General features: G+C 45.0%; 1 protein-coding gene across 1 annotated transcript in view; it reads right to left on the bottom strand.

Annotated features, from left to right (window-relative positions):
- Window positions 1-24,166, bottom strand: part of DENND3 (DENN domain containing 3) — a 372,298-nt gene that overhangs the window by 21,285 nt on the left and 326,847 nt on the right. Inside the window, exon 20 of the mRNA XM_069220830.1 lies at window positions 23,473-23,606. Coding sequence (XP_069076931.1) covers window positions 23,473-23,606 — 134 coding nt within the window. The remainder of the gene's footprint in view (window positions 1-23,472; window positions 23,607-24,166) is intronic.

Below are 24,166 nucleotides of genomic sequence, written 5' to 3'. Positions count from 1 at the left end.
GTGTCAAAGAAGTTCCATACAATTCTCATATGTGTGGGCCGTCACAGAGGAATAAACTGGTTCATAGCAGGCAGCAAAGGCCTCGGCAATGGTGTCCCCTGTGGTATGTCACCCACCTGCCTCATCCCTTATCTCAGCAACCCAGTTCCTGCCATGGTCTCTTCTTTCCAATCGGGCCAACAGCTGTTCACTTTATCCCCTACGTCATATAAACGCTGCTGTGTGGCCAAAGTGTGTGCGCGTGCTTTATTATCTGCTAGGTCCCTCAGCTCCTGCTGTTGAAGTAACAGCTTATGACAGTGGTGTGGCTCTATAGATCCCCCGGCTAGTGTCTCTGCCTCTAGTTTAAGAATCTCGTTCCACCATCTCCTCATATTGAAGACGCCGCTCCTTCTTTAACTCTCCAACTAACGTCTGCGCTTGCCCTCCCAGAGCACTCATGCAGAGGTCACACTTCATATTAAGACATTTTTAGGAGATGAAAACAGTTCCCTTAAACAGATGTCTTTTGGTTCATGGATACAGTGACCAGGATACAGCTTGCAGCACTGAGGTGCTCACAACGAATCAGGCAGTGGATAAATGTTCTATTAGTGTACAAAGTGTGGTGACTTTCAATCAACCAGAGGAACCCTTGTTGTGGATTGGCTGATTAAAACTGTGCGTGCATCACAATTACCTTTTGCTTTAATGGCTAAAGGTTGAGAAATCAGAATTACTTGTTTCTGTGCCCTAATCCAATTACTTTATAGACATGCCAGTGGTCATTATGCCTAAACATGTACTGATACATTTCATGTCTAAACTACAACATCGCTTTTAGGTTAACCTGAAAAGCACATTAATTCTAGTATGTCTGCTACGTTTTGTTTATTTTCAATGCACAAAAGCCATTTTATGTTATGTTGTAAAATTGCACACTTTCTGTAATGTGTAGTAAGCATATTCTCGTTTTGAAGGTTTAGTATCACAAAGCATGAACTGTAGAAAATAGTGGAGTCAGTGCTTGTTTGTGTCTTCTGCATCAGGCCTTCATGGACTTTTCACATTCTTTCTAATGAGAACATCCTGCCATGTGCTTGTTAGTTTTAAATAGCAGTATTGATGACGTGTTCTCACTTCTAAAAAAAAACTGCATACATGTATGCACAGAATCTTTGGATTTTAGCACTATACGCTCCAAGTGGCTTGAGGGCAGACGTTTGGTCCACTGGATTGACAATCTTTGCACATCATTTTGATGAATTCTAGCTATTATTGCATGATACACATTCGACTCAGGCTTGCCTGAAGTGCGGTGTTTTCTTTTACAAGTCAAATAGAGTAATTTAAATAAAGAGCTATAATTTGTGTAAAATCTCTCCAGCATAGTCTGTACGTGATTAATAGTGCGCAACCTGTCGTTTACTAGCATACGAGTGTCCAATGACTGTGAGATGAATCAGGACTATACAGTTGCTTGCTCGCTCAAGAGACTCCTTTATACACAGTAGATTGGGCCTGATGAGGCAGCTGCATACAAACTACACTGTTGTTCAAACCTGCTAGGCTTACACTTCTTCATTCACGTTAGACTAGGATTAAACAAACAGAAACCCTGCATTACTATATATATGCTTGGCTGCAACGCTGCACTATGGTGCGGGTATGGGCAGAAGTTTTACCTGGTCACCACCTGCTGCTTGCCCCTGCAGTAACCCCTCGCAGGTGACTCAGTTACCCAGTGTTGAAGCCCTGTGGCTAACATACCCCATCTTCTTACCTCAATACCCACCACTGCTAATATGGGGGAGACAAGCTGTCACCCTGAATGCCTCCTTCTTCCTAGTAAGCGTCTACAAGCTACCATCACACAAATAAGTTGAAAGCATGGAAAGGTCCTCAAAGCAAGTCACCTTCTTTGAAAATCTTGATCCTTTAAAAATACACCTCCACTGGAGGTCATACTTGTAGGGTGAAGGTCTTCAGAGAGGATGATCTCAATCCAACATCTGCCAAGTTCTGAGGAACGAACTGCACAGCAGCTTCAGCCTACATCTCATGTTTAGTTTTCAGAGCAGACAACATTAACCTCTTTACTGCCCTCCAGACGCATATATATGTGTCACGAAAGGACACAAATAAGGGATTTGCCTCTTTCAGTGCATATACAAGGCCGGTGAGATCATTTGGGAAAATGTCAAGCACAGGAGTGTGCAGATAACATGGCAATGAAGGAATTAAACGGAATGTCTTTTTATTCCTAATTGTGTTGGAGGTCGGACTGTAGTCTGAAAAGGGAATGCTCAAAACTAGAATAGTGTCAGACAACAACAGGACTGAAGTTCGAGTAATTATAGAATAAAAAACAAACAAACAAGCAGTGGGAAAACCAGCAGGTCTACAATTGGCTGCTAGCCTTTTGGCTGTGTCAGTATTTGTTTTACAATTGTTTCCGAAAAACATTTGTGTTGGGGGAGCTGCTGAACCAATGATGAAGCAAAAAAAAAATACTGGATGAAATCAAAAATATTTGTGATCTCAAAAAGCACACATTGTCATAGTCCCTGGTATTACATGGAACTACTTTATGTGTGGAAATGCTCTTTGTGAAAGAGCAGAATGCTGTAATTCACAGTGAAGTTAACCAATGACTGAAGTTGGCTGACTTGCTGCCCCATGCTGTAGGGGACAGAATTAAAATGAGAAGACATCACAGCAATGGATGAAGAGAGCTAGAGCTGAAAGCTTCTATAAGTAATGGTATTATGTATATCGTTATAGTAATATGAGAAGGTGTTGGCTAAAACCAGAACAAAAAGATGTTTTAATCAACACCAGTAAACACTAAACTTGAATCAAGAAGACTGGATGACTTTCTAGAGATCAGCCAATTGACGTGAAGGTTATTAGGCACATAGAGGTTTGGGTTCTCAAAATCTCAAAATGAGCAGTGTTATTTTGTTTGTTGCATCAGCAAGGCACAGGAAGCTGCACAGAGACCCCCGCGCCGCGGAGAGGAATGACACACAATGAAGAGGAGAGACACTAGGGATCCACTGGGACTCCGCAGGAAGGCGTACCTCTAATGAGTGGGCCCAGTGCCACTGCATCCAGAACTCATGCGCCTAAAGAGAGTGTGGGGGGCTCTAGACCTCTGACCCTTCTTGAAAGGAAAATGCACTGGGGCCCATAGGAAGAACCAAAGAGACACGAGCTAAAAACGGTCCTGCGATTCACCTTGGTCTGTACCAAGGTTATTTAATGAATTGTCTGGGTTGTGCGCATTTCTCCTCTGCAAGGACGTACGTGACTTAATTTACAAGCTTCACGGTGCAAAGAACATTGCAGAAAGTATGTGTGTGCGCATGTGCGCAAGGGTGCTTTGGTGGGTGTTGTACACATTTGCCCATGTACTAATGGGTTTCTATATTCCTGGTTTATGGGTGCTTGAAAATGGAGTTTGCAACCTACCATTAGACCCCAGAAGAAAGCCATGATGAGTATAAAAACAGTACAGGCTATGTACAGGCTATGTACAGGTTTTAAAATAAAGCAATTCTAATGATATATAAATACTCTACTGTAGAGTAACCAGACACTGCCTTTGTAAACAAAACCAAAGTTACTAGTTATTTTCCGAAGTTCCTGAAATATTACTGCCAGACCTGGTAGGGAGAGTAGAAGGGCAGCTGAATCCTGACTAACATCAGAAGGTTCTTCACATAGGCAGGAAGACAAAGGTAAAACCAGTGGCAACTACCCAGGTGAGAGCTCCATCTGGTAGTGTCAGCTGTTATGAATTCTTGTTGAATGAAAATGTTTTCTGCACTTTTAACTTACACACAACACAGGTTCAGCACGGGCAGCACTAAAGTACAAAACAAACACCATCCGTGCAACAGAAGTGCACTGTTTGCAGCATGTGGGGAAGAAGCTAACCTCTTCTACATATTTCTCTAGTTTGTTAACATTTTCAATATCCAAAAGCCGTAACAATTTATATTTGTTAGGTCACGCCTACAGACAGCTAAAAGCTGTGTGTTGTTGGAGGACCTTTTATGAGCAACACCAATCCCAACTTTGGGCCAGCCTATTGCTTAACATTGGTTAGCTTTTTTATCAGTCTCATTTGTCTGCTTCTTAGTCAACAGCTTTTTGTCTTCTCACTGTGCTTGTCCCTCCCATGGAGCTTAGCTTCTTTACTACCCTTTCAACTGTAGGACTTGTGCTAGCAACTGACTACTGAGCCAGTCACTCAATAAAATGAACTTTTCTTTTTTTATTTATCACTGCAAGATTAGTGTTCTCCATCTTGGAACAATAAGCAAAAATGTGAACAAAATGATGGGTGAGGTATGCCCTCTGTGCCTTTACCCCGATGATGTATGTACAAGCATATATCAAGCTTGGCCACCGAAGTGCTGAGACACACATGTGCAAGAGTCATTCCATATGCCCACATGATGTATGTGCGCATACAAAACATAATTTGAGCCAATGCTGTAGATTGTCAGTTAAAAATAATTACTTTTTTGCAGAAACTAACCAACATCAGCAAAACCAATTGACAAAGCCACTACGTATGCACTGGCAGTTAAAAGATGAGACCTATTGACTTTGGCAATGATTGTTTTATGTGGCCATTTATGTGCTTTATTTCGTTGTCTACAGATATTCTCTAGTTTTGTTCCCACCCGGGCATTTCCAATTTACTATTCGTCTTCTCCCTCCGCTTACTTTTGTAATGGATTCTCCTTTCCAAACATTACACCTTGCTGGCCCCAAGTAGCAGACCCTGCTCCTGACAGAACACCATGTCCTAATCATTCAATGACAGAAGAAGAACTGGGCAGGGACACTAACGTGAGCTCAATTGCACGTGACCTCATTCTTCTACCATAGGCTTCCCCTGGCATTTGTTTTATCCTATCAGAGGAACAGGGAAGAAAGAAACTTCTACTGTTAAAATCCTCCATGCGCTTTCTAATATTCTCTATATTCTCTCCATTTACGTGTCCTCCTCTGTTTTACTAATACATTTTCAGTTTCGAACTATAAATGTCATATTAGTATAATCATTTAGCCATCATTCATCTTTACACATACAGAGAAAAATAAATCTTAATTGCGAAGTCTGATATTTTTGCTTACTGTTTCCCTTGTATTAAACGAATTAAAGATACTAAGGCGGACAGGGAAGAGACACGGAATGATAACGTTAGTGAGAATAACTGTGGCTTTCTAACAGATTATTTAGATCCTTGTACCAGTATATGCAAATTCACGCTCACTGCAGTGCAAAAATCAGGCACCATGTTACTATAACAGCATAGAGAAACCCCCAAGGAAAAACACTTTCATTGCCTCACAGATCAGATTTACAATGATTTTACACATGAAAACAATTCTTCTAATTGTCACCATGCCCCTCAAATGTGATTTTACCTTACTAGACATATAAACCTCCTGTAATCTAGCTTTGTTTAAATGCCTTTTTTAAACACATGCCATTTCATAAACCACATAGGCAGCTTCATAGACCTAGTATGATATTAATTACCACTGTCTAGAGTGGGGAGGGGCAACATGAACCACTAAAGGCTTTGTTTCTAATGTGCGAGTGCCCATCCCCACATTCACCCCTAAAATAGAGCATATAACACTCCGCAACTGCAAGAGAGCGACAAAGTGCATGCATGTGTGCGGTGGGGAGGGTGTGTGGGCATGTACAGCCAGTGGCGTAGCGTGGGTTGTCAGCACCCGGGGCAAGGCAAGTAATTTACGCCCCCTAACCCGTGGATTTTAGCACTCGCGAGTGCGAGCGCTCCCCCCCCAGATGTTGCACCCGGTGCGGCCAGCCCCCCCTGCACCCCCCACGCTACGCCACTGTGTACAGCCCACGCTTGGAGGGCCGGTTTGGTCCTCATAGCGTGGGTAAACACTGTCCGTTCAAGACAAACACTATCCTTGTGAGGAACGGTCCCCGTAGTGTATTTAAGTCGTGAGCGGGTGTACCAAAAAAACTAAAAGCGTGGTTATATTTGCCTCGGTCCGCTTTATAACCTTGCCTACTATCAAAGAGGGAGGAAGGGAGACAAGGAGGGGAAGGGAGACAAGGAGGGGAAGTGGGGGGAGGGAAGGAGGAAGTGGAGGAAAGGAGGAAGGGAAGGAGGAAGACAAGGGAGGGAGGGAGGAAGATGAGGAAGGGAGGAAGAGGAGGGCGGGAGGGAGGAAGGGAGGAAGAGGAGGGCGGGAGGGAGAAAGACGACGAAGAGGAGGAAGGTGAGGAAGGAAGAGGAGGGAGGAAGAGGAAGAAAGGGAAGAAGAGGAAGAAAGGGAGCTAAAGCAGCAAGCACAATCCTTGTCAGGGTGAGGCAGGGTGAGGCACATTAGCCTGTGCTCAATCCTTTGGTAGCTTGGCACAGAGCAGTCAGGCCTGACCTAGAGGGAATGCGTTAAATATTTGTGCAACACTTCAGATAGTAACATCACACAAAAATAGATCCCATACCAAGTTAGAAAAATAGAGCGACGTTTAATAAATAAAATAAAACCAAAATGGCGAACATTCAATCAGTAGAACTGAAGATATGCAGTTTTAAAGATTTCAGTGAAACTAGGGCCACAAAGCACCAATGTGGATATCTGATTGCATCGGTCTGGGATGAAGTCACAAGTTCAGCTGACCGCGATGAAGTGCAGGCCGGCTACAGGACCCAGTGAGGCGAACGGAACAAAAGTACCTTAAGCCTTGTTGCGTCAATGACAAAATGCGGGCTAATAAAGTACAGTAAATCATGGTTTGCTGAGTGTTCAGAGGGTCTGTGTTGAAGATGCATTGCGCAGCCGAAGCAATGCGGTTCCGAGATGCGGCAAGGTTGCGGTGCGAGGTCCTGCATAGTCATTGAGAATCCATCAACAAGAGCTTGCAATCCGAAGTCCAGCGTTGAGGATGCAGAACAGTCTGGGTTATACGTTGTTAACAAGGAGCTGTGAGGCTACAATGCAGAGTCTGCCGGCATGATAGAAGGCAGCTATCGGTGAAAAATGTGGTGGCCTCCATTGAGGATGCGTTGAGCAGCGACAGTTTCAATGAGGCGACAGGATGCACTGCGGGTCTTTGTAATGGATCTGCTCCACACAGTAGCACTAATGCGTTTGTTCTGATTGGGGCTGGGCTGAACAGCAAAGGAGATGCATTGGTTCTGCTGGATCCACAGAGGCTGGCAGAGCGACTTAGGTCCACTTCAAAGGGTCCAGGTCTCGGGTTCCACCATTTAGCATGTTAGGCTCACAGATAGCAGAGTCAATGTGCTGGATTCAAGGTTGTTGGAACTTTCTGTCTATGAGGCTCTAGAGACCAGACAACTAACCCCTTGGAGTCACTTTGTGTCCTGGGATCAACAGATGCAGGTCCAGTCTTTCTCACCTATGCTGGAGGACAGCAGGTCAGCAGTCCTTCAGAGCAGCAGTCCAGCAAAGTGGCAGTCCTTTCAACAGCACAGCAGTCCTTCCTTGCAGAGTATCTACAGGTCCAGAAGTGTACTGAAGAGTTTTTTTTTAATTTTTAATTTTTATTGATTTTATCTTATTAACATACAGAAGAAAACAACTGTCCCTTCACAGCATCATAACAAAAGAAAATTGCCATCCTCCGCAATATCAGCGTACATGTCACGTAGGGAAAAATCAGATAGGCACACATTAATCGCTGCAATCTAATTTGCCCTTTTAAGCTACCCAATCCATTATTGATGACAGAATCCGTACCAATCTACCACAGGGCAGCTTCTAGTAGTGGTGTAGTGGCAGTATCATACCGCAGAAAAAGGGGACAACAGCCGATACAAACAAAAGAGGCAGGTAGGGCATACAGCCAGGCATCAGCAATCATTCACCTTTCTGGCATAAATGCCAGCAGACAGAGGGGGGTAACATCACAGTCCGGGCTTCTTCGATTATTTCACTCACTCGACTTGGGCCGCTAAGAAGTTATTCAACGGGGCCCAAATATCTTTGGGTCTAGACCCTTCAGGCATCAAGCTCCAGTAGACCATGAGCTGATCATGACAAAAAGCAGCATTGCTTAACCATTCAGAACAGCGCGGCACTTTCGTCCCACCCCAGCACATGGCCACTCTACGCTTGGCCAGCAGCAATAGCAGACCCACCAAGCGCCTATATGTTACCCGAAGATCCTCCACGCACCCAAGCAGCGCAGTTCTACGATTGGCAGGTATCTCTATTCCGACCATTTCAGAGATTGCATTAAAAACTGCCACCCAGAAGGCATAAACATCCGCACACTCCCATGCCAAATGTAGAAAACCAGCTCCCAGCGCCCGACAGCATACATAGCGCGCATCCTCACACAACCCCAAGGAGTGCAACCATGCTGGGGTGTAATATAGTCTGTGCAAAAATTTAAAGTGTAGCAGTCTAAATCTATAATTTGGTGTCAACGCTCTCATATGCGCACAGCAGTCACGCCACAGGGCCTCCGAGATGGGCTCTCCCAGGTCCGCCTCCCACGCGAGCCTAGACGGTTCTCGGAGATTATTCCTCTGCTCCTGCATACAGTTATATAATTTGGTGACCAGCCTATTAGGCGACTGCACAGCAAAGAACCTCCAGTGCACGGAACTCCACAAGTGCCTCCGCCGAACCACGCAGGCGATTTCGCAAAAAAGAATGGACTCGGATAACATACATACGCTGAAGCGCCGTGCACTCACGATCAACCAGCACCACAGATACCTCAAGCAGGCGACCTTGCACCATCCAAGCTTTCATCTCGGTCAGACCAGCATCTCGGAGCGAACGGGACCGCGACCCCGGACCGCCGCATCAACATACCCCACGCCCGCATGGTGCATGCCACCGTATCAATCCCCCGTACCCGGGACGGAACACGTCTACCAAATGCCCACGTCAGGTCATCCGGCCATACAGAGTCGCTCTCAGGCGCCATGTGCGGCAAATAACGGATAGGATTCAGCCAGTAATACGCAAAATGCGCCTGAGCACAAAGATAGTATAATTCCATATCTGGCGCAGCGAGCCCACCCAATTCAAACGGCAGCGTCAACCTCTCCCATGAAATGCGTGCGCGTCAGCCCGCCCATACCAGACAGATCAGTGCCGAGCGCAGGCGTTTTAAGTAGCTTCTTGGGAGAGGAAGATTCAAAAATAGGTACAAAAACTTCGGTAGGACCACCATCTTTGCAATGGAGATACGCCCTATCAATGATAACGGAAGGGCCCGCCAGGCCTCAACCTTCCTCTCCAACCACGCCAGGGCAGCCCCATAGTTAGCCTGCCACAGCTCCTCCACAGCGCAACTCAGCTGTACACCCAAGTACCGCACCGGGCCATCTGCCCACACCAGAGGGTATCGAGAGTCATACCGCGACACCCCGGCGGACAGAGGCAGTACCACAGATTTAGACCAATTAATAGTAATACCTGAATAGGTACCAAAGCGCACGATCTCATCTAGCAGCATATCCAGATTTTGGTCAGGATTCCGTACATATAATGTTATATCATCAGCGTACAGAGATATCAGGATAGGACGCTGCCGGAATTGCAATCTTCTATCGTTATATTTCTGTTGAAGCCGGGCCGCCAAGGGTTCCATCGCCGCTGCAAAAAGAAGAGGGGACCACGGGCATCCCTGGCGCGCGATCGGAAACGTAGCCGACACGTTCCCATTAATGTGCAATCTAGCAGTGGGCAACGTATAAAGTAGTTTAATCCAGCGAAGGGGCCCCACCAGCCAGCGCAGAACTCACCGTAAGGCCAGCACCAACAGCCGAAGTCATCAAATAACAGGGCCCCAGAGCTTCCGCCAGTTCCCCCAGGCCCGCTCGGCCCACATTGCCCAGCCGGATAGTCGCCGCTCGTTCACCCTCCTCGGGCCCCCGCGATCACAGCCTTCACCGCCCTCAACCGGGTACTGCCTTGTGTCTTCAAGTAGCGGCCCCCAGGGGGGCCCGCCTAAGTATTTCGGGCGGTTCTTCCTCAGGAGCCAAGGGAGATCAACTGCGAACTTCAAGTGTCCCCCTGAGAGGCTTCACCTCGGTAGCTTTCCTCCGTTCGGGCCTCCTCCTCGCCAGTTGAAGCCGCCAGGCCCCCGATGAATCACGGGGCCCAGTGGTGCCTCCTCCTCGGCCGCGCCGCCGCGATCGAGCGCGCCGCAGGGCCGCGACACGACCGCGCCGCCGAATAGCCCCCTGGCGGGCCTCCACGTCCGCCCGCCCGCTCTGCATCCTGCACAGCTCCGCTCCCGGCCACACACCTCCGGACGCAGTCGCGGGCCTCCGCGTCCACTCGCCCACCCTGCGCCTTGCGGGCACGGCCGTCAGCAGGCCCGCCCTCGTCTCTCCACAGCTGCTCCGGCCGCACCGCCACTCCCGAGCCGCCAAAAGCAGCCCAGGGGCTCCTCCTAGCAGGGTGCACTAGGCTCGCGCCCGCCAGCACCGTCAGATGAGGAAATATACGGATAAACGGCCCGGGCCAGGCAGAGCCTCACATAGTGACGGCCATCTTGCCCGGCGGTCAGGTCACGCCCCCCAGTGTACTGAAGAGTTGGTGTCTAAAGTCTGCTATTTATACTAAGTTGTGCCTCTAAAGTGGGGAGAAGCTTCTAGAGGCATGCCTAGGAAGTGCACACGTGCCCTTGCCTTCCCTGCCCTGGCTACAGAGTAACTACAGGGGGTATGCAGCCCTTTAAGTGGAGGCAGGATGCAGCCTATTGAAGTGTAAGTGGGGCTGTGCTCAGCTCCTTCCTCCCAACCTGCCAGTGATGGCCCATCCAGGCACACCTATGATCCCTATTGTGTGTGACTGGCTGGGAGAAATACACAAAGCCCAACTATCAACTACACTCACCATGTAACTTAGACAAGCTACAAGCACCAAATGGCTAAAGCAGAAAAATGGCTAATTTCTAAAAGTGTCATTTTCAAAACTGTAATTTAAAATCAAACTTCACAATAACCTAGGATTTTTCATTACAAATCCAAATACACCAGACATGAACTGGTTACCTGCTCCCATTTGGAAATTACAGCTGATGAAATGTAGTGAGGTAACTCCAATGTTGTCCTCTGGGAGAGGAAGGAAAGGCAAAAGGTTTATTTTGCCAGTTTGAAATAATAGTTTAAAACTGTGCTCACATGCTGCAATGGCAGGCCTGAGACATGTTTAAAGTGCTACTGAAGTGGGTGACAGAATCAGTGCTGCAGGCCCGCTAGTAGCATTTAATTAACATGCCCTGGGCACAGGTAGTGCAATGTTACTAGGGACTTTCAAGTAAATTGAATATACCAATTGGGTATAAGCCAATCTTACCATGTTTTAAGGAGAGAACACAAGCACTTTAGCACTGGTACAGTGCCCAGAGTCCTGAAGCCACCTAAAACAGTCCACAAAACAGAAGGGTTGAAGGCAAAAAGTTAGGGGGAAGCCCTGCAAATTCTCACATATATACATACACACACAAAATACTCACACATATATAACCTACTGGCAGTCTCCAGTAGGTAGTTATAGTTAGGACCCAGTTTCCATAGGAAAAGCATTTTTTGGGCTTGGCTATGTCTTTGGCGCAGTTTGACGAGTCTTCATGACAATTTCTCCAAAAATATGTCAAGTTGGGTCTTGTTGTCCACGGAAAGTTTTGGGGTGATCAGTCAAGCGAGATCTGAGAAAAAGGGGGTCAAAAATAGTGTGTTTCCCGTGTTAATTCCCACAGAGATTTTACATACATCTACAGCCCGAACCGCTAGACCTAACTACACCAAATTTGCCAGAAAGGTAGCTTTTGGTCCACAGATCACCTTTTTTTTATTTGGTGTAAATCTGTTCAGTAGTTTTTTGAGATATTAAAGGATATCCAAATTTGTATATCTGGGCACAGCCTAAGCACAGATCTCATGGTGAGATCGGTCTGGCTGTCAGCACTTCAACCAGAAAGTGATGGCAGACATCTTGGGACCGATATACATAATAGCATCCATTGAAATGCATCGCAGTGAATGGCAGGTTTTGAGGGTCACAAAAAGGAGAACATATAAAGGATGATAACAGATTTTAGTTACCATATAAATCATTTGTTGCTAAGGTGATTTTACCCTGTGAAAAAACCCTTCTGTTGGGATTTCATGAATCACGTTTGAGAGAAAACGGTTTACTCATGATTTGGAAAGTGCTCCAAAAGCTAAAATGGGAGCATATGCAAATGAAATCTGACATTTTCACTAAAACGTGTACTTCCAACAGGAGCAGGCTGTGAATTGATTCCCTTATGTTCTACAGTAGCCTCCCAGAGTGATCTAAAGAACAACTAGAGTGATAACATTCTTACGTATGACAAAAGTGTGGTACACCTGAAGCCATATTGATTAAATCAAACTGGTAAAGCTTAAAACACTTAATTTACAAAGGAACAAAATGAGGGGGTTCATTTGTGCTGCAGAAAGAAAAAATAGGACACTTATTAAGTGAATTCTCAAATATCTTTCTCTTAATTAAAACATTGTGACATATAGAGTGAAGCATTGGCGCATTCTAAATTTATGCCAAAAGTGTGGCACATTGACTGTAAGCTTGAAGGAATAGAGGTGGGAAACAAAGCATTTTCAACTGAGGATATTGCAGTAAATGGGGTGATTAGGGAGCTTCATAACAAAGGTGTCTCCCAAGACGGCCACCAAAGAAACAAACTTTGGCAAAGCCAATAGGTTTCACTCACATAAAATCTATTAGCTTTGTCAATGTTTTTTTTCTACATCTTGAACTACAGTTGAGCTTCTGTGCAATACGGTTTAAAGTAATAAAAACCATTGTTTAAAAGTGTCCAAGTTTTTATTTAAGCAAAGTAATACATTTCAACAGAACATTACATTACATTACACAATAACCATATCACTGGTAACAATATTTTAAAAAAATCTAAATAGTCTATAACAAAGGTCACCTAAATCGAGTGTCTATAAAAAGCTAATACCATCCGTTATTTACTTAAAAAAATATTTCCAACTTAACCAACTTTGGTTTTTAACAATAATGTCCTGCAATTACACAAAGCATGAAAAAAATACAATATAACTTGAAGTGAATTTACAGCTTTAGCCTCTCAATCATATATTTATACTGTTCTAATTGCCCTCACCAAGATAGAATTTAAGTTCCAATGAATCAACTGATGCGCAACTGGACTACATCTCCCAGAATGCATTAGGATGGTAAAGCGTCTTTCGTGACAGACTCATCTGGTCACCTTAGCTTGCAGGCAATAGGGGCACTTCGATATAAACATCTCTCAGGCAGTACTGGGATGCCTTTCTTGGCTTTGTTTTTTTGCTGACGTGTTTACGTAGAATATTTTTAACAAGGTTAAACTGCATAATCACACTGTAACAGATGCCAGAGACCAACGACGACTGCAGAGAATATTGCAGGATCTCAAGAAGCCATTACATTTTCAAAAACTACACCTTGCGAATCATTTCTCAAATTACCAGTATATATGAAAAAAAATCAGTGAGTGACTCGCAAGTGTTGTTCAACAATAACACTACACATGCAAAGAGAAAATAATCATGGGCACTTGGAGTGGGTTCGGTCTTCAGCTCCTAAGAAAATCTTTGGGCTGCTTCCCTTATGTTTTTTTGTTGTTGTTTTTTTTAGTACAGGGCTACACATGTAAATTAAACAGAGCATTGCCAATGCTGTGCCCTCTACTGAGCACTCAACAGTTGAGCTCCTGCAACACAGAAAAGGGCCAGCCCTGGAAAATGTAAAAAGCTAATAAAGTAGGAGGAAATTAAAAGTTAAATTGCCACAGTAACGCAAGCTTTCTTCACAAGGTCATGCATGCAAATGGTATTGCACTCAGCGTTCTGCCCAACTGATGGCAAAGATCTATCTTGCAATCATGGGCAGTGAAATGCACGATGGTGCTGCTGCACCCACTGCACCGCCACATTGGTGCCGGCTCCATTAGGAGCTGGCATCAATGTAAAGGCCCTATTTCCCGCTGGGCCAGCGGGCGGAAACACTGTTTCTACCCGCCGGCCCAGCAGAAAACTCGAAATAGGGCCGGTGGGGACTTGACCGCACTGGCGGTCAAATGGCGGCAATGAGTTCAGTGGGCGGCTCATAATGATCCCCTAAGTCTTGAGAATTCAAATAAATAAAATATTTAACACCAAGGCCATCATGTGGTACAAGGGAAATCATTTTGTGCTAAGTAGAGCCAAAAAAACATGATAATCCTCAGACTATTACAGAATGTGCCTATATTTTACATGGAGTTACTGGGACACATGGCAATTGGGTGGATTGTTAGATGTAAGATCTAGAACACTCCTTGACTCAACATGGGAAAATGGTCAACATAAACAGATACTGCAATGTTTACAAGCCATCAAAGCAAAGCGGGCTTGAACAACCATGTCACTGGACTTTTTATGAGTATTTTTCTACTGCTCTCTGTAATGTGACACGGTAGGAATGCAAATATCAATCCAACTGTGACTACTCACTGAAGATAGGAGGAAAGAACGTTTTGTCTTGTGGGAGAGTGGGAGGAGGGTTGGAATGCCAATTGAGTGCTCGTGTGTGAATAAAAATATAAAAAAAGTACCTTCAAACTGAAGTAGCCAGTGCAAGGAGACTGGCCACTGGCGAATGGCAGTGACCGGGACTACTTTGTCCAGAAGTGATCCAACGGCATGGACAGCAAAGCAGCAAAGAGCAGGAAGTGAAAGCAAATGACGTGCTGGCCAATCAGAAGCACATAAACTGGAGCGACTTTGGACTAAGCCAGTGGTAAGTTCAAGTAAGTAAGGCGAGGTTTCAAAGCCCCTTTTAAGATTTTTTTTTAGTCACAAAAGATTTTGCAAGCATGCACATGCAGGGGAAATCTACAAAAGAGCCTAAATGTAGGAGAAATATCAGTCAAATGTAGCTCATGTATAGCCCAATGGCAGAAGTATGCAAAACATCTAATTGTTTTTTGCAGTTTTATACAGTGCAGACTTGACATATTGGAGTGCTTTACCTCGGCATCAGCTACAATACACAATAACTCTTTCCTTTTGGGCTTTAGGAATGGGGAGATTAAGTGATTAGCCCAGAATCACAGGATGTCAAGCGGACACTGAAACTCAAACCTGATTCTCCAATTGCAAAGTCTGCAGCTCTGACCGTAACACCACATTCTCTCCCCTAAGTGCAACATATAATCAGCTAGATAAAAAAAACATCAAGATAGCAAATAATATAAAGGTGCTTTGTCTCTATTTGAGAACTCTTTCTAAAGGAAATGCTTTAGGCATTACAGTTTTGATTACATCAAGATATCATCAGGCATGCCACACTTTTGTAATAAATATAGAATGTTTATTAAAATACTGTGGGGAGGCAGATGTCAGGGGCACAGACTCGGATTATTGAGGGCAGGGAAGAGGGTGCAGAGACAACAAGTTGACCATGTTGGGCAGAGGCAGCACAAGGGACCATGGAGGGCAGGGAAAAAGGGGAGTGGGGGAGGCAAGGGCAACAAACCAACCATGCAGGACAGGCAAGAGGCTGTGGCAGTACAACAGACCATTGAGGGCAGAAGGAAGAGGTAGTGACAGTACAACCATAAATGCTAACAGACTGATTCAGGCAGGAGACTCCCGAGGGCTTTATTTCATCTGCCTCTTGCCTAAAATCTCCTCTTTTACCAATGGGGAAAATCAATTCCCCAGTTATTTCCTCCAAAGTCTCCCTAACTTTAAAATTTTGGGAAGGATGGGACATTTGATCACTGAGGGCAGGAGGAATGGGGAAGGGACATGGACTCTGATAACACAGGGTAGGAGGGAGATGGGCAGGGGCACCAAACTGACCTTACTGGTCAGGTATCTCGAGTTGCAGCAGCACAATACACCACACGGGGCAAGCAGGCGGCAGTGCAGCACAACGGACCATGGAAAGCAATAGGGAGGGGACAGGGCCATGCACATGAATCACAGGGAGCAGAGAGGAAGAAGAAAAGGCAGGAAGCTGACCATACGAGACAGACATGCGGGATAGCTGCAGCATAACAGACAATGAAGGGGAGGAGGGAGCAGGCAGGGGAACGACAATGGGCCGGACAAGGCAGGAGGGAGGGAATATCGGTCTGCACATGGTAACAGGAGGGCAGGGGGCAAGGGGTAGGGCTGGAGCAGCAAGCTGACCACGGAGGACAGCCAGGATGGGCACTAGAAACACAACCCACCATAGAGGGCAATAGTAAAACTATAATGGCATACACACAGAAAAAAGAGGGAAGGTTAGGGGGGGGAGTCAGAGGCAGCAAACTGACCACACAGGGCAGGTGGGAGGGGCAATGGCAGCACAGAAGGGCAGGCATGGCAAGTGCGAGGGCTGGTAGCAACACAATGGCCATGGTGGGCAAGAAGGAGGGGGCAAGGAGATACACAAAAGGCCCTTGGAGGACAGAAGGGAGGGGTAGGGGATGGACACAGGCAAAAGAAGGCAGGCAAGGAGCTTCACAACAGACCGTGTTAGGTAGGCAGGAGGAGCAGTTGCAGCACAACAGACCATGGAGGGCAGAAGGGAGAGGCAGCAAAATGTACCATGGAGGACAGGAGGGAGGAGATAGGGGAATGGAAATCAGAGAGGCGGTGGATGTGGCAGGAACAAGCAGCAGTCATCTAACAATGCTAGGCAGGCAGGAGGGGCAGTGACCGCTCAACAGGACACTCAGTAGATAGGAGGGGCAGTGGCAGGTCCCTGGGACATGATAAACAAAAAGGAGAGAGCAGGGGCAAGCACACAGACACCTCAGGGCAAGGGGAAGAAGGATAGGGGCAGCACGTTAAGCACAGAGGCTAATCAGAAGGGCAATGATGGGGCATGGAATTGGGAAAAGGACGGCAGGAGTGGGCAGGGACATCAAGCTAAATGGAAGGCAGTTGCAGCACATCGGACTATGGAGGACAGGAGGGAGGGGGCTGGTGCATGGACTCTGACAACAGAGGGCAAGGTGCAGGTGGATGGGGCAACAGGCTGTTTAGGGCAGACGGGAAGGGGAGAGGCAGAACAACTGCCACAGAGCTGTAATGAGGAAGCAGGGGAAGCATGGACTTGGATAACGAATGGCAAGGAGGGGGCAGGAGCACAATTGCATTCCAGGCCCTGCACCCAAATCCACCCCCACTCCACTCCCCCAACAACGTGCAATGTGATCAGCATTTTACTTAACGTTTAAAAAAAAAAAGCTTATATTACAGGGACTTTTTTTAGGAAGTAGAATTCACTAAAAAAAAACAAAGGTTACAGAGACATTATAGCTAGGCTCACATTTCAAACATACAAAACCACAGAAGAAATTTAGCAGTTATAGTTATTTCAAGTAACTAACTCATGCCCTCGCTATGCACTGCTAATTTCCCCAGATATTACAGCACTTTTATAACTTCACTGATATCACTGTAGCATTTGCTGTAACAATATTGATGAGAAAACTGTGGATGGTGGGGGCTTGAGAATTGTTTTAAATTATATGCCCTAACTATAACATCCCTGTAAGGTCACATGCTGTGCATTATCCTGCCATCTAGTGTTGGGCTCGGAGTGTTACAAGTTGTTTTTCTTCGAAGAAGTGTTTTCAAGTCAAGGATCGAGTGGCGACTCCTCTTCAGTTCCATTGCGCATGGGCATCGACTCCATTGTTAGATTTCCCGCAGAGGGTAAAGAAAGGAGTGATAGAGTATATAGGTACAGAGTAAAAGAGATCCATGCTAATGTAAATGTATATACATATGTACAAATGTTGTAACTTAAACGACTACAGGCTTCTGGGGAGGTGGAAGGGTGCATGTGAATCTGCAGCAGAACTTGCCACAAACAGATGTACACTGGGTAAGTGACATTTTCCGTTCGATGGCATGTGTAGCTGCAGATACACATGCTGTGCATTGACTACAAATCAATTTGTCCTCCCATAAAAGAGCGGTGGTCAGCCTGTAGGTGTTGAAGTTGTTTGAAATAATGCTTGTGGTATTGACCAAGTGGCAAGCTTTACATATTTCAGCCATTGGTATATTCCCTAAAAAAGCCATTGTGGCACATTTTGTCCTTCTAGAATGTGCTTTAGGAGTAACTAGAAGTTGTCTTTTTGCTTTAATATAGCATGTTTGGATGCATCTTACAATCCATTGTGCTAAACCTTGTTCTGATATGGAATTTTTGGAAAGCGACAAATAGTTGTTTAGTTTTTCTGAACGGTTTAGTTCTATCTATAAAGTACATTAAAGCTCTTTTGAGAACCCCTTGAGAGCTCTTTATAGCTCTGCTATAGAATCTGGCCGTGGGAAGAATACTGGCAGTTCCTCAGTTTGATTTATATGAAATGGTGATACCACTTTTGGTAAAAATGTTGGGTGTGTTCTTAGTACAACTGTATGCTTGTGTACTTGGAAGAACGGTTCTTCAAGAGTAAAGGCTTATATTTCACTTACTCTTCTCAAAGAAGTAATTGCCACTAGGAAGGCAACTTTCCATGTGAGAAATTGCATTTGGCAAGAGTGCATAGGCTCAAATGGTGGTCCCATAAGTCGTGTAAGAACTATATTTAAATTCCAAGAAGAAACTGGTAGTGTTCTGGGTGGAATGATGTGTTTTAAACCTTCCATGAAAGCTTTAATGACAGGAACTCTAAATAAAGAGCTATGTTGTTTATTTTGTAAATATGCTGAAATTGCAGTAAGATGAATTTCTATGGAAGAGAATGCTAAATTTGCTTTTTGTAAATGAAGTAAATAACATATGATGTCCTGTATTGATGCTGTAAGAGGGTCAATATTTTCAGATTGACAGTAATATACAAATCTTTTCCATTTGTTTGCGTAGCACTGTCTAGTAGTGGGTTTTCTTTCTTGCTTAATAACTTCCATACATTCAGATGGTAGTTGTAAATATCCAAACTCTATGACCTCAGGAGCCAAATTGCTAGATTGAGTGTTTTGGGATTTGGGTGTCTGATTTGACTTCTGTTTTGTGTCAACAGATCTGGTGTGGCTGGGAGTTGAGTGTGATACTACTGAGAGATCTAATAATGTTCTGTACCACGGTTGACGTGCCCACATTGGTACTATGAGTATCATGTTGAGTGAAGTTTGACGCAACATGTTGACTAGAAACGCAAGGGGTGGAGAGGGGGGAAAAGCGTAAGCAAATATCCCTGACCAATTGATCCAAAGAGCATTGACCTTGGATAGGGGATGTGGATATCTGGATGTGAAGTTTTGGCATTTTGTGTTTTCGCTTGTTGCGAACAGATCTATGTTTGGTGTTCCCCACTTTTGAAAGTATTTTTGAAGTACTTGAGGATGAATCTCCCATTCGTGTGTCTGTTGATGATTTCTGCTGAGAACATCTGCTAATTGGTTGTGTATCCCTGGAATGTATTGTGCTAACAGGTGAATTTGGTTGTATATTGCCCATTTCCAAATCTTTTGAGTTAGGAGGGAGAGTTAGGACAAATGTGTCCCTCCCTGTTTCTTTAGGTAACACATGGTGTTCATGTTGTCTGTTTTGATCAGGACATTCTTGTAAATGAGGAGAGGCTGAAAAGCTTTGAGTGCTAGGAAGACAGCTAACAACTCTAAGTGATTTATGTGTATCTGTTTGTGTTGGGCATCCCATTGTCCTTGGATGTTGGGATTGTTGAGGTGAGCTCCCCAGCCAATCATTGATGCATCTGTGGGTAATTATGGTATGAGGCACTGTGCCTCGGGGTCTTGAAAAGGACGCCCTTTGTTTAGATTTGTGGAATTCCACCACTGAAGGGACATGTATGTTTGGCGGTCTATCAACACTAGATCCTGAAGTTGACCCTGTGCTTGTGACCATTGTTGTGCAAGGCACTGTTGCAAGGGCCGCATGTTTAGTCTTGCATGTGGAACAATTGCAATACATGATGCCATCATCCCCAATATTTTCATGACAAATTTGACAGTGTACTGTTGACCTGTCGGTATTTGTGCAATTATATTCTGGAATGCTTGTATTCTCTGCATATTTGGACTTGCAAGCGCTTTTTGCGTATTTAGTATTGCCCCTAAATACTGTTGTATTTGCGCAGACTGTAGTTGTGACTTTTGGTAATTTATTGAGAACCCTAGCGTTTGCAGGGTTTGTATTACATAATGTGCATGGTTTTGACACTGCATATGACTGTTTGATTTTATCAGCCAATCGTCTAGATATGGAAAGACATGTATGTGTTGTCATCTTAGGTAGGCTGCGACTACCCCTAGGCACTTTGTGAATACCCTTGGAGCTGTTGTTATTCCAAAGGGTAAAACCTTGAACTGATAGTGCTTTCCTTGAATGACAAACCTGAGAGTTTCTTTGCGCCGGATGGATGGGTATATGAAAATACACATCTTGAGGTCTAATGTTGCCATGAAATAGTGTTTTTGAAGTAGTGGGATAACATCCTGTAGAGTTACCATGTGAAAGTGTTCTGACAGGATGTAAAGATTGAGGGTCCTGAGATCTAATATTGGCCTTAGGGTGCCATCCTTTTTGGGAATGAGGAAATACAGTGAGTAAACTCTCGTCCCTACTTGATTTTGTGGCACGGCTTCTATTGCTTATTTGAGTAAAAGAGATTTTACTTCTTTCTGTAACAGAGTAAAACCACACAAACTATCCACAGACCGTATCAGTGGAATGTTTGGTGGAGTTTGTATCAATTGTAGGCAATAGCTGTTGCGGATAATTGATAATACCCAGTTGTCTGTGGTAATGTTTATCCAATTGTTGTGGAACTTTTGCAGTATTCCTCCCACAGGGGAGGTGTGGATTGGAAAGGAATGGCACAAGTCACTGTTTACTTTGTTGTGAGGCTTGTTTAGGTGTTTGATATTTTCCCCTGCCTCTGGGGTACTGGCCTCTATATGTGCTTCTAAAGCCACCACGTTGGTATTGAGGTTGGTAGGCCGGCTTTGGCTGTGATGTGGATGCATCTGCAGTTTGAGCCCTAAATCCACCTCTAAACTGGGGTTTGCGTAAGGATCCCCTGTATTGTGTGGTGTATAGTGCACCCATGGCTTTTGCGGTGTCTGAATCCTTATGCATTTTATCTATAGCAGTGTTGACCACTGGGCCGAAAAGCTGTTTCTTGTTGAATGGCATATTCAACAATGCCTGTTGGATTTCAGGTTTGAATCCTGAGGACCTAAGCCATGCATGTCTCCTTATGGTTACAGCAGTGTTGATGCTTCTGGCCGCTGTATCGGCTGAGTCTAGGGCAGACCTAATCTGATTGTTGGTGATGGCTTGCCTTTCCTCCACTATCTGCTGTGCCCTCTTTTGCTGTTCGTTGGGGAGATGCTGAATTATATCTTTCATCTCGTCCCAATGGGCCCTGTCATACCTAGCCAACAACGCCTGTGAGTTGGCTATTCTCCATTGGTTGGCTGCCTGAGATGCCACCCTGCAGCATCAAACTTCCCACTCTCTTTATCTGGTGGGGGTGCATCACCTGACGACTGCGAGTTTGCCCTTTTCCTGGCAGCGCTTACCAATACTGAGTCTGGAGGTAGTTGCTGAGTAATATAGACAGGATCGGAAGGAGGTGGCTTACATTTCTTTTCTACTCTAGGAGTAATTATCCTTGCTTTTATGGGCTCGCTAAATATTTGATCAGCATGTTTTAGCATGCCGGGGAGCATAGGGAGCGACTGATATGTTGTATGCGTGGAGGAGAGTGTATTAAACAAAAAATTGTCCTCTAATGGTTCAGTGTTCATGGTGACATTATGGTATGCTGCCGCCCTAGCTATCACTTGATTGTAGCCTGTACTATTATCTGGTGATGAAGGCTTAGAGGGATAGCAATCTGGGTTATTGTCCGGAATGGGGTCTGGATCATAAAGATCCCATGGATCCACATTGTCCTGCTGCAAATCAAATGAATGTGATGGTGACTGCATAGGTGTAGGGCTGGTAGGAGGAGAGATATGTAGGTGTGGAGAGTGAGGAGGAGAAAATTGAGGAGGTGTAGGTCTCTCCTTTGTTTTTGGCACCTTAGCTGGAGGTTGTGTAGTGTCCGATTCCTCCTGAAAGGCTAATTTCCTCTTTGGTTTTGGAGGAGGTGCAGTTAAAATTCTGCCAGTTTCTTTATGGATATCAATCCTGGCTTGCCTTTCATTCATTACTTCCATGATTAGTTGTATTTGTGAGTCCTCCTCAGTATTTTTATGGCTTTCTCTAAGTGTTTGTGAAAGTCCATGCTCCTCAGTATAACCAGGTCTTTTCTTCTCCGAAGCTGGGTTTTTCGCTGTCGAAAAAGATGGGGTTGAGGATGGTCTCGGCTCCTAACAAGATTTTCGAGATTTGGACTCGGAAGAGCGGTGTTTGCTCGGTTCGGAGACAGAGCTTCGGCTCGACTCCGATGGCTTTGGAGGAGTGGCCTTTTTCGGTGCCGAACTGGAGGGTTGGTCAACGAGCGTCTTCTTTCAGGTCGAGCCATGGCCTTCCAGCAGTGCCGTCCCCAAAGCCTTATGTTTTGGCTTAGATGGTACAGGGGCAGGCGTACTCGCGTGCTGTCCTACCGTGACCGCTCTGTCCTCCTCGGAATCCTGGTAGGAGTCAGATCCTCAAACGGAGACTGCGGTCTGCATGATATCTTCCTCTTCGATGTCGAGATGGTCAGAACTTTTTGACGCCATCTCGAGCCTCCGTGCTCTTCTGTCCTGAAAGGTCTTTTTTGACCGGAAGGATCTCGCAATTTTCTTCTCGATGGTCTGGGGAAAGGCAGAGATTACAGACTAGGTGTTGGTCTGTATAAGGGAATTTAGCGTGGCACAGAGGACAGAATCGGAATGGAGCCCGATCCATGAGGCTTCCACGAGGTCTGCCCAACCAGGCCCGAGTTGGGCGTGGGTGCCCCGAAAGGCGAGTAGAGATGTTTGTTCCAACGGCACCGAAGTGTTGATAGAAGGTGTAACGCGATCGAAACAATACTGACGAGAAATGAAGCGTTTTCAAGGTTTTCCAAATCGAACTATCGGAGCGAAAGGAAACACGTCCAAACCTGAAGGCGGAAAGAAAACAATCTAACATGGAGTCGATGCCCATGCGCAATGGAGCCGAAGAGGAGGTGTCACTCGATCCAGTGACTCGAAAACACTTCTTCGAAGAAAAACAACTTGTAACACTCCGAGCCCAACACTAGATGGCAGAAGAATGCACAGCATGTGTATCTGCAGCTACAGATGCCATCGAACATATATATATATGATACATTTATTTTGCAAGATATTTAGTGTCCCTAAATGAATGGTTAACACACACCATTTGTTCTTTCTTCACACTCCTAAATCTCAATATATTAATTGTGAAAGAAAACAACTGAAAATGATAGCAATTATTCAAATTCGTTAAGGTGCCTTATAAAATGTGTTTACTTACAGAACCAAAAAAAGCCATCGATGAGCTTCGCAGACTTAAGTTCTCGACATTCTACCTGAAATGTGCGCCGAATTATTAAGCTGCTAGTCTCCCAGGTAATAACAGTTCCATCAAAGCTGCAGGTTTGCACTTCGCTATAAGAGTAAAAGACATAGATCACTGAAAGTTATTTTTCTAAATAGCACTTTCACACAATTATAGAAAAAACACAAACACAACCTCACATCTGTTGAGGAGTATTCAAAACAAGTAATTCAGTTATTGCAGATCAGAATACAATCTCCTAGACAATCAAGAGTAATGTGCAATGAAATAAAATAATTATTAGAAAGCAACCCTTTGGCTTCAGTGTGCGAGATACTCATGGAGAGAAGATAGAGTCAGAGATTCACCGTGAGAATGAAGTGCTACAGTCTTCTTGACAGCAACTGTGCTATAGAATAATGGAGGTCATTATGTGGCAGTCATTCTGGACATACCAGCCTACTGCCACAACACCTGTGAGAGAAAAGAGATAAAAAGGAGTGCTTGGTGATCCTCCCTTGCATTTAGCCATGTGCAGTGGGCTCTGGGTATAGGCAATGCCCAGCCTTTATAACACTGAGCCAGTGACAAGACCTTCTGCACCATGCAGCTGGCTGTGGTAAGTACGAGCAGCCAAGCCCTGCACTGCCACCTATGGACCTGAAGAAGC

This window comes from Pleurodeles waltl, chromosome 2_2 (assembly GCF_031143425.1).
Source record: "Pleurodeles waltl isolate 20211129_DDA chromosome 2_2, aPleWal1.hap1.20221129, whole genome shotgun sequence".
Classification (NCBI taxonomy): Eukaryota; Metazoa; Chordata; class Amphibia; order Caudata; family Salamandridae; genus Pleurodeles; species Pleurodeles waltl.
The sequence above is the reverse complement of the archived record's forward strand: the minus strand, read 5'-3'. Positions and strand labels throughout refer to the sequence as shown.